Source organism: Chiloscyllium plagiosum, chromosome 1 (genome assembly GCF_004010195.1).
Source record: "Chiloscyllium plagiosum isolate BGI_BamShark_2017 chromosome 1, ASM401019v2, whole genome shotgun sequence".
NCBI lineage: Eukaryota > Metazoa > Chordata > Chondrichthyes > Orectolobiformes > Hemiscylliidae > Chiloscyllium > Chiloscyllium plagiosum.
The window spans coordinates 39,191,606-39,205,366 of NC_057710.1; the positions used below are offsets into that span (position 1 = coordinate 39,191,606).

Sequence of the window (13,761 nt, forward strand, 5' to 3'; positions counted from 1 at the left end):
ATTTGACTAACCGAATTTCGAATTATCCAAACTAGATTTCAAGGTTAAATAGTGTTATCCAGCATTTAATTAGCCAAGTGCAGGGAAATGGGGTTAGCGCTGCTCACCAAAATGTCAATCATGGACCAGTTTGGGCCAAAGGGCCTGTTTCTGTGCTGTAGGACTCTATGACTGTGAGTGCAGCATCGTCAGTCCTCAAGGTATGTTCTATTAACTACCCAAAGAAAACGAAACCTCCTTTATCATGGCAAATTTACCCCACCTAATTCTTCTTTGTTTCTTATTTGCACAAGTTGTATTTTTTAAGTTCTTTGATTTTTCTGTCCCAAAGAGAATTTGGGGAGTATTGAGTTTGGTTGCAGTTTTGTCTTTAGAAGTTCATTTGCCATTCCATTGTTTGCATGCCATGCATGAGACCATTTGATTTCTTTTTAGTGAACAGTCCACACTGGAAAATAAAACTGCATAGTATTAATATGATTTCTAAAATTCCATTACTAAATAGGAAATTTAACTTTTGTCAGTGGCCTTGGTATTATGCTTTTATTCATTGTTGATTTTCAGCCATATTTTATTTGTTTCAGATTGTTGACAATCTTGGTGTGTGCCAGTCTTTTTGGAGACTCCATTTTGTCTATTGATGTGTGTGTGATGCATTAAAAAATGTGAATGTTTTGTCATTTCCTAAGAATACTGGACAAGCTGGATCTTTGTAATGATCTGGCTTGATAGACCATAATCTTAAAGAACAGAATGTGTGGAAGAAACTACATAGACTTTAACAAAAGAAACATCTACAGTCATGAGTCAACAGGTATACCGAACAAGCAAGCGAACAATTCTAAACTATATACACAACTGTGACTCTAACATTGAGAATTAAAATGAGGTAAGTATGTGTTAACTGGCAAGTTGTCGGTGAACCCCACGCTTTTAATGGCCAGTGTAATCAAAATAGTTACCAACGTCAGAGGCATTCTGATCACAGCACTTTACAACGGATTCTGATTTTTCACTTGTCAAGATGTAGCCTTCCTGACTCAGTCTGCCTCAATAACTGCTTATTTCTTGGTAATCTAATCTGTTCTCTCAAGACCAGTTTTGTGTCTAATTACCAGCAGAATTTTGGGTACTATTATCCAGCTTGACCTGAGCTGCTGCTGAATTTTACTAGCTTTTTTAGCTGTGCTAAGGAAATCCTGCTTATGGGCTTTCTTCAACTAACTATTCACTGCAGTGAACTACCAGGGACTCCCAATGCTTCTATTTTGCCCTAGTGTTTTCCATGGGACATCTTCTGAGCCATATCTGCCTGGGGTCTGATAGCAGGTGTTCTTGTGCCATCTAGCGCTGCTTCATCTACTCAAATATTCTCCCAGCTTCAAGCTACATATCTTGTCCAACTAACAGATTCCCAGATAGGTTGAAACCAGAGAGCTGCCTTAAGCTCCACAATTTCCATAATAACGTGGTCTGCTCCAGGCTATATTTAATTATTATGATTTATCCATTTGTTGCAATTTCTTCTTTGTTTTGATGATGCAAATTGGTCTCTTAAGCTTTCAGAGTTCACTGAATAAGATTATAAAACACAAATAATCCATTCAGCCCATTGTGTCTGTTCTGCCATTCAATTCGATTAGAGTCACTGAGATGCATAGCATGGAAGTAGACCCTCTGGGAGGAGAAAGTGAGGTCTGCAGATGCTGGAGATCAAAGTTGAAACTTTATTGCTGGAACAGCACAGCAGGTCAGGCAGCATCCACCCTTCCTATTCATGTACCCATCCAGATGCCTTTTAAATGTTGTAATTGTACCAATCTCCACCACTTCCTCTGGCAGCTCATTCCATACATGTACTGAGCTCTGCATGAAAATATTGTCCCTTGCGTTTCTGTTAAATCTTTCTCCTCTCACCTTAAACTATGCCCTCAAAAGAGAACCTTCTTCTGGACTCTCCTATCCTGGGGAAAAAGACCTTGGCTAGTAACTCATCCATGTCCCTCATGATTTTATGAACCTCTATAAAGTCACCTCTTGGCCTCCAAACCTCCAGGGGAAAAAAGCACCAACCTATTCACTGTATAGCTCAAACCCTCCGAATCTAGGCAACATCCTTGTAAATCTTTTCTGCACAATTTCAAGGTTAACATTATGTTTCATTTGGAAAGGGAGAACAGAATTGAACAAAGTATTCTAAAAGGGGGCTCACCACTAGCCGACACAGCTGCAATTTTATGCGTGGGAAATCATGTGTCTCAAACTTGGATTGAGTTTTTTGAAGAAGTAACAAAGAGTATTAATGAGGGCAGAGTGGTAGATGTGATCGACATGGACTTCAGTAAGGCATTCGACAAGGTTCCCCATGGGAGACTGGTTAGCAAGGTTAGATCTCATGGATTACAGGGAGAACTCGCCATTTGAGTACAGAACTGGTTCAAAGGTAGAAGACAGAGGGTGGTGATGGAAGGTTGTTTTTCAGACTGTGACAGTGGAGTGCCACAAGGATCGGTGCTGGATCCTCTACTTTTTGTCATTTATATAAATGATTAGGATATGAGCATAAGAGGTATAGTTAGTAAGTTTGCTGATGACACCAAAATTGGAGGTGTAGTGGACAACGAAGAAGGTTACCTCTGGTTACAATAGGATCTTGATCAGATGGGCCATTGGGCTGAGAAGTGGCAGATGGAGTTTAATTTTAGATAAATGTGAAGTGCTGCATTTTGGGAAAGCAAATCTTAGCAGGACTTATACACTTAATGGTAAGGTCCTAGGGAGTGTTGCTGAACAAAGAGACCTTGGAGTGCAGGTTCATAGCTCCTTGAAAGTGGAGTCGGAGGTAGATAGGGTAGTGAAGGCGGCATTTGGTATGCTTTCCTTTATTGGTCAGAGTATTGTGTACAGGAGTTGGGAGGTCATGTTATGGCTCTACAGGACATTGGTTAGGCCACTGTTGGAATATTGCATGCAATTCTGGTCTCCTTTCTATCGGAAAGATGTTGTGAAACTTGAAAGGGTTTAGAAAAGATTCAGAAGGATGTTGCCAGGCTTAGAGGATTTGAGCTATCGGGAGAGGCTGAACAGGCTGTGGCTGTTTTCCCTGGAGCGTCGGAGGCTGAGGGGTGACCTTAGAGGTTTATTAAATTATGAGGGGCATGGATTGGATAAATAAACAAAGTCTTTTCCCTGGGGTGGGGTAGTCCAGAACTAGAGGGCATAAGTTTAGGGTGAGAGGGGAAAGACATGAGACCTAAGAGGCAACTTTTTCATGCAGAGGGTGGTACGTGTATGGAATGAACTGCCAGAGGAAGTGGTAGAGGCTGGTACAATTGCAATATTTAAAAGGCATCTGGATGGGTGTATGAATAAAAAGGATTTGGAGGGATATGGGCCAGGTGCTGGCAGGTGGGATTAGATTGGGTTGGGATATCTGGTCGAAGTTGGACCGAAGGGTCTGTTTCCGTGCTGTACATCTCTAGGATTCCATAACTCTATGATATGATGTCCTAACTTCAATAGTCAGTGCACTGACCAATGAAGGCAGGTATGCCAAGCACCACCTTCACCATCCTGTCTACCTGCGACTCCACAGACTTTCAAGGAACTATGCATTTCACCCTGCTGTCTCTTTATTCAGCAAAACTCCCTAGGTTCCTACCATTAATTGTATAAGTCCTGCCCTTGTTTGCCTTACTAAAATGCAACAACTCACATTTATCTAAATTAAATTCCAACTGCCACTTCTTGGTCCATTGGCGAATCTGATCAAGGTTCCATTGTACATTAAAAAAACCATCTTCACTGTCCCATTACACCACCTATTTTGGTGTCATCTGAAAGCTTACTATCCATACCTCCTATATTCTCATTTAAATCATTTAATATAAGTGATGAAAAACCGTGCACCCAGCTCTAATCCTTGTGGCACACCTCTGGTCATAGGCTTCCAGTCTGAAAAACAATCCTGTACTACTGATCTTTGTCTCCTGCCTTCAAGTCAATTTTGTGTCCCTTTGGATTCCATGTGACCTAACCTGGCAAACCAGTGTACCATGCAGAGCTTTTGACAAATGCCTTACTGAAGTCCTTATAGATAACATCTATTGCTCTGCCTTCTTCAATTGTCTTTGCAACATCCTCAAAAAACTCAATCAAATTAGTGAGGCACAATTTCCCATGCACAAAGCCATTTTGACTATCCCTAATCAGTCCTTGTCTTTCCAAATGCATATAAATTCTGTACTTCAGAATCTCCTCCAACAATTTACCCACCACTGACGTCAGACTCACCGGTCTGTAGTTCCCTGGCTTTTCCTTAACACGTTTCTTAAATAATGGCACCAGATTAGTCAATCTCCAGCCTTCGGGCAACTCACCCATGGCTTTCGATACATCTCTGTCAACAAGGGGCCCAGCAATCTCTTCCTTAAAGTTCCACAAAGTTTTGGGGTACACGTGACGATACATGGGCAAGGGCTTCCAAATCCCCTTTCTGTAGCTTTCTGCAGTCTTTGTCGATTTAAGTAATATTTAGCTCCTCTGTCCAAAATGTATAACCTCCCGTTTCTCCATAATATATTCCACCTGCCAAGTTTTTTCTTACTCACTGTGGTGAAAGGGTTAAAATTATGTCCCAATACATGTGTGAATCTTATTATGAATATGTTACCGGAATGGAAGGTGTTGCTTAGTCTTGCCCTGTTGTTCGCATGAATGTTTAGATCTCGAAAGAGTATATAAGCTGGGAAAGTCCCCAGTTCGGTAGAGTCTGCTCCGGGTTACGTCTAACCGCCGAGCGGTTGTTGGCAACCGCTCTACGAGAACTGACGGCTCCCAGTTCGGTAACACGTAGAGTGAGTATAAAACCAGACCCGTTGTAAGTACGAGACCTGGTTGTGGCGACGCTGCGGGGAATAAAACACTTATATTCTAGCAGACTCGTCTCTCGGTCGTTTGTTCTGTGTCAGACTACTTTCCTGCGAGCCTGATCCTTGAAAATTCTTTAAACACTCACATAACCTGTCCATATTCCTCATCACTTGCCTTGCAACCTGGTTTTGTGACATCCACAAACTTAGCTATCGAAGTTACATTTTACTCATTCGGGTCATTAATATATATTGAGAGTAATTGTGGCCCTGGCACTGATCCCTGTGGCACACCACTAGTTACAGCTTGCTTTCCTAAACATGTCCCCCTAATTCTAACTATCCTTATTATTTAGCCAATCCCTTATCCATGCTAATATCCTACCTCCAACACCATGGGCTATTGAGAAGCCTAATGTGTGATGCCTTATCAAACACCTTCTGAAAATCTCGATGTGTACATACACCGCTTCTTGTTTATTTATCTCGCCTGTTAGCACCTCAAAGAATTGTAGTAAATTGGTCAGGCATGATTTTCTCCTTCATGAAACCATGCTGATTCTGCTTGATCATGTTGCACATATTATATGTCTTTGTGCTGTATGATTGCATCCTTTTATAATAGATTCCAACATTTTCCCAATAAGACATTAAGATAACTGGCCTTTACCTACACTATTTTTTGTTCTCTTGTTATATTGGCTGTTTTCCAGGATGTAAGGATTCCTGCAAGGTTAATACCAGTGTATCCACTATCTCTATAGCTACTTCCTTTAATATCTCCAAATGTACCACATTATACCCAGGGGACTTATTGGTCTTTAGCCTCCAAAGTTAGTCTTTTTTCTTTATTTTAGTAATTGTATTTATTTCTTGTCCTTTTACCCCTTGAATGTTTAGTAATTTTAGAATACCATTTAATGTCTTCTACTATGAAGACTGTGAAGACAATTGAAGAAAGAATTTATTCAATTCCACTGCCATTTCCTGATTCCCCACTATTCTTTCTACAATGACATTTTGTGAAGAGCCTATATTTACTTTGGCTTCTCGCTTCCTTTTTTGTATATTTAAAGAAGCTCTTGCTGTCTGTTTTGATATAATGTACAAGTTTACCCTCTAAGTTTATTTTTTCTCTTTTATTGGATGTTCAAACTTTCCAATTCTCTGGCTTACCACTAATCTTTGCACACTGCATGTTATGTTTGCTTCAATCTGATGCTCTCCTTAACTTCCCTGGTTAACCATAGTTGGCTAATTCCCTCCTAAGAATCTTTTTCCTCACTGGAATATGTCTTTGTTGTGAGCCATAGACTATTTTCTTAAGCATTTGTCATTGTTTTTGCTGCTGAACTACTTTCCCAGTCTGCTCCTGTCAGCTCTACCCTCATTCCTTTGTAATTACGCTTACTTGACCTTAGCACAGTTGTCTCTCACCCAAGGTCTTCCCCCTGAGACTGAACACTAAATCGTACCACATGATGGCCATGGTTTCCGCGGGGATCTTTTACTCTGACATCATTTACAAAACCTGCCTCGTTACACATTACCACATCTAAAACAGCCTGATCCTTGGTTGGATCCATCATGTATTGTTCTAAGAAACTGTCCCAAATTCTTCTTCTTGACTTCGTCTAACAATCTGATTATCCCAATTGACATGAATATGAAAGTCACCTATGACTTTGTTTTGCCTTTGTTCCCAGGTTCTTATTATCTCCTGATTTATTCTGTGTCCCACTATATAACTACTGTTAGGAGACCTTTCGACTGCTGTCAGTGTTGTCTTGTCTTTATTTCTTACCTCCATGCCTGTGGATTCTGTTTTTCCACTCAAGATCTCGCTATCCAATCCTTACCAACTTATTCCAATCCATACCAACATGTTACCTCACCATCCTTTCCTCTTTGTTGATGTTTTGAAAATATTCAGTTTCTTTTAGCAACATAGATACTATATCTGCAAGCCCACCTGCTGTTTCTTACTTTACTAGCTATTGACTTCCTAAAGCCATGTTAGCCCATGTTTTTAGGTGTATTAGACTTCCACGCTCTTGAATTGCACTATCCCATTTTAATTCCCAAACTACAAATGATATTCCCAGTAACACATAAGTCAGACGTTTGCAATATTCCACAACTCAGTTTTATTGTGTACATTTCACAAAAATGTACAGTACATTTCATGTTTGCAAAAGTATAATGTCTCATTGAACATGTAATGTCCTATCCACTGAAAGCTCTATAAATATTGATTACCTGATGCAGAGCTGTGCAGATGGATCAGTTCCTGAAATTGTTTATTTTGTTCAGTTAATTAATGTGAGGCTTGGATGTGTTCTTGTCACGCTAAAACAGTGAATAAATCGCTTTATCATGCATTACTTTGCTTGTAAGAACATAAGGAAAGTATTTGTGAGATCTCGACGTTTTGTTTCTGCCAAAGGGAAATGGGCAATTCCAGAAAGGTAAATCAGTATCTTTACTTATTCGTGAAATGTTATATACTGTATTGTTAACATTTTGCTCATTATGTATACAGTGCAAATTGTTGTCAAACTGATGAGGGGTGGCAGAATTCATATTTCAAGGGATCAGTGGAGTAGTATTTTTCCTTTGTTTTCCCATGACTGTAGCAGGATGATGTGGAGGTGCTGATGTTGGACTGGGGTGACAAAGTTAAAAAGCACACAACACCAGGTTATAGTCCAACAGGTTTATTTGGAAGTACTAGCTTTCAGAGCACTGCTCCTTTGTTATGTGATTTTTAACTTTGTAGCAGGACAGTTGGGACACCTATTAATGCATTCTGAAATAATGCAAGTTACTTGCCTTTGCTCCTTTATTAAAAAATGCCTAATTACATGTTCATTCGACTCCATAGCATTTTTATAGGAAACAGAAGTTCTGTTGGTCAAGGAAAACTTTAACCAGTCTTGGAGAACACAAAATGTGACTGTTAAATGATGTTAATTGGATTTGATAAAGTGCCATGTATAATAAATAGTATCAAAATTGAAATCCCTGGGATTAACTGGGTAGAAGTAGCAAGGATAAGAAATTTGGATATTATACAGAAGACAGTAGTAAGTGTCAATATTTGGGTAAATGACTTTTTAATAACAATATGCAATGTGGATGTTGTTGGCAAAGCCACCATTTAATTGCCCAAGTATATATTTTGATATGGTGAGCTGGTCTTTGGCATGGTGGCATAATTTCAAAGTTTGCCAATGAATACATAGTTTAAGTATAACAAAAAGTGAAGAGGACTGTAGCTGACTATAGAGGGCAAAGGCAGGCTGTTGACTTGAATATACTTATGGCAGATAAAGTTCAATGCAAAGAATTGAAGTTTTGGAAGAGAAAAGGGAAAGAGACACCATAAATTAAATGGAGCAAGTTGAAATGGGACCTTTATCAGGGAGAGCTGGTCCAAGTAAAAATGAAGGAGTTTTGTGTGTGTGTGTGTGTGTGTAATAACTAATAGAGCCCTTAATAAAATGTGACCGCTCAAGGGAGGACACTTGATAAAGTTATGCCATTAAAGGTGCTTTGTATTTGCTTATCTGTTAGGATGTGTGCGGAAACAATACAATCTGATCTGATGTACAAGAAGATGTGAAGGTTTCAAGACAAGTTGATTTTCTTGAAAGCATACTTGCACAGGGTCCTGCACTTTATAAATTCCTATGCATTTATTTACAGTAAATCTTAAACTCCGCTAAAATATTGTATCCAATTCTGATCACCAAGCCTTAGCTATGATACCTGAAATTCTTGCAGTCTGGCAAAAGTTGGTGCTTGTGACTGTTGGTTTGTGGAGTGGTGATGTAGTATTTCTCAGGGAGGGAACAGAAAAGTCAGCAGACTGTGAGCCAACTCTGTGGTGATGACGGGTGTCTTTGAGTCGACCATCATCAGAATCGGTGAATTTCTTTTTAAGAGTTATAGAGATATTCAGCATGGAAATAGGCCTTTCGGGCCAACTTGTTCATGCTAAATTAATCTAGTCCCATTTGCCAGCATTTGTCCCATTTTCGTCTAAACCCTTCCTATTCATAGACCCATCCAGATGCCTTTTAAATATTATAATTGTACCAGCCTCCACCTCTAGTAACTCATTTCCATACATGCACCACCTTCCGTGTGAAAATGTTGCCCCTTAGGTCCCTCTGAAATCTTCCCCCTCACCTTAAACCTGTGCCCTCCAGTTTTGACTCACCCAGCCTGGGAAAAAACCTTAGCTATTCACCTATCATTTCCATACATGCACCACCTTCCGTGTGAAAACGTTGCCCCTTAGGTCCCTCTGAAATCTTCCCCCTCTCACCTTAAACCTGTGCCCTCCAGTTTTGACTCACCCAGCCTGGGAAAAAACCTTAGCGATTCACCTATCCCTGTAGCTGAAACCTTCCAACCCTGGCAACATCCTTGTAAATCTTTTCTGAACCCTTTAAAATTTCACAACATCTTTCCTTTAGCAGGGAGATTAGAATTGAAGGCAATGTTTCATCAGTTACCTAACCAATGTGCTATACCGCTGGAACATGACTTCCCAACTCCTCTACTACTATTACTTCCGAACGATAATACGTGTTGTCTTCCATTCACTTGTTAATATCTACCTGTTTGCTGAATATTTGAAATCTACTACCCTGTATCTGTATCAATTCTTTTTTAGATAATGCTTTCTGGGATGTTTTTTACATGTAAATATATATAAAACAAGCTATCACTGTATACAGTTATTTGCGTTAACAATCTCAGTACATTTGGACAGGTGTTCATGTATTAATATTTATCACACAATGGACTTCAATTTTAATGTATTATAATTTCTCTTTTTCGTATTTAGCAAATTAACTTGTATTCGCTGTGGATGCTTTTAGCTGGTACCGATCTTAGATTTTCTATTTAGCTGCGATGATGTGAAATGTTCCATGCCTAAAGCTAGATCATTAACTGAATGTAGAGATGATGTGAACAGTGGAAATTTGCAGCAACACATTGAGCAGTGATGCCAAGGGCTGTAACTTTACAGTTGTTGAGATGGTGCATGTTGAGGTTGGCACGTTTTTGCAGATTTTGTTTCAAGCTAATACCATATTAAAAGTCCTAATAAAGTAAAAGAAATGTTATATTCTACATGCAAGTGGGTTGAAACTGTAAATAAAGCTTGATAATTAACTGGAACAGTATTTATTGGATTTGATTCAGCTTAGTTGATGGCGATCTGTTTAAAAGGCAGTAAAGAGTGACCTTTTGCTGTGTGTAACTGACAACTGTACAATCAAACCACTCTTAAAAATGCATTTGTTACAGAATTCATCGGCAGACAACACCTGGTTGGAATCAAACATCCGTTGGATCAAAATTTATCTTTAAAGTTTAAATGTTGTGTAGGATGTGTATTGCCATGTGAGACATCTAATGAAATAAGTCACAGAGTTATAAAGCACGGAAGCAGACCGTTCCAACTCACCTGCACCAACCAGCCATCCCAATCTGATCTCGTCCCTTTTCACCAGAATTTGGCCCATATTTCTCTCATCCCTTCCTATTCCTATACCCATCCAAATACCTTCTAAATGTCATAATTGTACCAGCTTTGTGAGAAAAAGTTACCCATACCTCCCTCTCAAATCTTTCCCCTCTCTCCTTTAACCTTTTACCCTCTAGTTTAGACCTGGGCACCTTCGCTATCTGTTCCCTTTGCTCTCACTCCCTCTCTGTCTACAAAATAAAAGCCAGTGTTTTCCAGCTCCTTTCAGTTCTGAACAAGAGTGAGATCACACTCTAGAAATTAACTGTTTCTCTCTCCACACGACTTTCCTGATCTGCTCAGTTCCTCCAGCATACACTTGATGAACTATATTATCAACACTGCAGTTAGAGTCCCGCATGTGCGCGATGAGGCTGGCAGCTCTCTGAATATTATCCTGATGCCTACAAATACTTACTTGAAATTGTTGTACCTAATAAACTATACATTTTAAAACTCTTCATCGATAGCATTTTATTAAACCCATAAAGAATTTTTCAGTTCTGCAGCAGATGTAACCAATTATGATTGTTCTTTATCCATTCTGTTTATCCATTCTTGGAAAAATTAATTTGTTTTTAAAAAGTTAAGTTCTGCACAAAAGGATTTGCTTTTGAAAAGCACTTATTATAACTATTGGATGTCTCAAAGCACTTCACTGCTAATATACTTTTTTGTGGAGTGTATTTGCTGTTGTAATATTGTAATATAAGTATTATGTGCTCAACATGTTTGAGAAACTGGAATGTGATAATGAGATTTCCTTTTGTGATGTTTGCTGAGGAGTTGTCAGTCATCACAGATGCTTGGCCAATACTTTTGATCTGAAAAAGTAAAGTCATTGAACTTGATTTGCATTCACAAAATAAAAGTTCTTGAAACCAAATGATGACCTCCTCATTTGCTGAAATTAAGATGGTTAGTCTGACACTTGTTATGCAGAGGGTATGCTACTGAGTAATTTATAGCATTGTGTCATTCCGCACTTCTATAAGGGTTTTTAACTTAGCCCCTGACAGTGGGGGGTTGGCTGTACAGAATCTTGACTTGTCCTGAAATTGTTTCTCATGGACCACTCTCACCATCATAGTTCACAGCTTGCCATACGATAAATGGACTTTATCACAAAAAGTCTGTTTGTGACTTCCTGTGTTTCCCATTCCTTGATTGAGTGCTGGTAGCTGGTATTGAACATGAGTCTAGAAGGCTGAAAAATACCTTCTGTTCATTGAAATTGTGTGGAGAATGCCAAAATCAGAAAACAGCTCAAGTTCAGATTTGCTGTATGAATGGACGTATTGACCAACAGTATCTATTCCTGATACAGATGGGAGCTTAAAGGTCAGGCAAGGATGTCAGGGCAGGTGCGACAGGAGAGCATGTGTAGGCGAGGGTGTGAAGCACAGACATATACACACCCATCTCCTCTGCCTCATGCATAACATGTAATTGCGTTGAAAACATACTGGGTTACGTCAAAACTTTCAAAGTAATGGATCATTGGAGATTAAAAACTACCAGTTGCAAAATTAAGAAGTGGGCGGCACGGTGGTACAGTGGTTAGCACTGCTGCCTCGCAGCGTCAGAGACCCGGGTTCAATTCCCACCTCAGGCGACTGACTGTGTGGAGTTTGCACGTTCTCCCCGTGTCTGCGTGGGTTTCCTCCGGGTGCTCCGGTTTCCTCCCACAGTCCAAAGATGTGCAGGTCAGGTGAATTGGCCATGCTAAATTGCCCGTAGTGTTAGGTAAGGGGTAAATGTAGGGGTATGGGTGGGTTGCGTTTCGGCGGGTTGGTGTGGACTTGTTGGGCCGAAGGGCCTGTTTCCACACTGTAAGTAATCTAATCTTAAAAAAAAAAGTGCTGATGTAAGGACATTTGGGCAAGAGAAATCACTTAATTTAGGGATTGGAAACATGGGAGAAAATTTCAAGAAAAGGAAATGTGGACTGCAAGACAATAGCCAAGAGTAGGTTTGGAGTCATACATTTTGTTTTTGGCAAGTGTACCACAGACACTAGCCAACAGCAAAAAAAAATGGGTCGTGAAATTGAAACCATTCTTAGTTTGTGGTTACTCTGTTACTAGTTGTAACGAGAAAGGAACTGGGAGAAACTGAACATCTCTAAATGGTGTCCACACAGAACAATACATTTTTTTTTCGTGTTCATGTAATGTTTGGAATAAGTTTACTTTTTCTATTGATTTAAAATAGAAGTACTTGTTTCTTTCAAAGTAAATAGCAACAAGGCACCTTCCAATCACATGGTCACTACCATCTAGAAGTACTAAAGCAGTAGATACATAGAGGGGAAAAAAGCCACCACCTGCAAGTTCTCCTCCAAACCATTCACCATCCCTGACTTAGAAATATATGTCTCATTCATTCATTGTTTCTGGGTCAAAGTCCTTAAGGTCCCTTCCTAACAGCATATTGATCTACAGCAAATGTACTGCAGCTGTTTAAAAAGGCAGGTCACTACCACCTTCTCAGGGGCAACTAGGGATAGCCAACTAATGCTGGCCTAGCCAGTGACAGCCATATCCTGTGAATGAATTTTGAAACCACATACCATATGTCTGCATTTGCCAAATGCTCTAATCTTCTAATAAATGGGGAGTAGACAAGCAGGAATCTGGAAGGACACAACAAGCCAGGCAGCATCAGAAGGTGATGTAGTCAGCATTTCAAGTAAAGTCCTGAAGAAGGGTTATACCTGAAACATTGACTGCTCCATCTCCTGATGCTGCCTAGCTTGCTGTGTTCTTTCAGCCTCCTGCCTGTTTACTTTGGATTTCAACATGTGCAGTTTTTTTGTCTCTAGTAAGTAATGAAGCAATTGCAGGATGTTGTGATTGTGTGCAATAATTGTGCTGTTGCATTTTGATCTAACTATTATTACCCACCTCTTAAATTTTGTTTTTAAAACAGGCCGAAACCAAAAATGGCTGCAAATAGCCTTGTGTTGCCCATAGTACTGTGGGGCCCCAAAGCTCCTACACATTGTATTTCAACATTACTGGTTATGGATGATTTGGCAACCATTGTTACAGGATGTCATGATGGACAGATTTGTCTTTGGGATCTAACTTCAAAATTGGAGGTCAGTTCTTAATAGTGCAAAGTTTTGTTTTTTGTTAAGAATGTTATATTACAAGGATGATGTCTTTGGATCACCAAGCCTATACAAGAATTTATCTTTATGTTTAGTCGTTAATTTAAGTCCTCCAATGCATCTCGTCCACATCCTGCACCTCCGCCCTCAGACCCCACCCCTCCAACCGTATTAAGGACAGAACGCCCCTGGTGCTCACCTTCCACCCTACCAACCTTCGCATAAACCAA

General features: G+C 39.8%; 1 protein-coding gene across 5 annotated transcripts in view; it reads left to right on the top strand.

Moving 5' to 3' along the window:
- The window catches only part of LOC122540110 (WD repeat-containing protein 7), a 674,231-nt gene that overhangs the window by 23,127 nt on the left and 637,343 nt on the right, over nucleotides 1–13,761 (top strand). For all 5 annotated transcript variants that reach the window (XM_043675451.1, XM_043675605.1, XM_043675690.1 and 2 more), the window contains one exon: nucleotides 13,348–13,519. In XM_043675451.1, coding sequence (XP_043531386.1) covers nucleotides 13,361–13,519 — 159 coding nt within the window. In that variant the 5' untranslated portion in view covers nucleotides 13,348–13,360. The remainder of the gene's footprint in view (nucleotides 1–13,347; nucleotides 13,520–13,761) is intronic.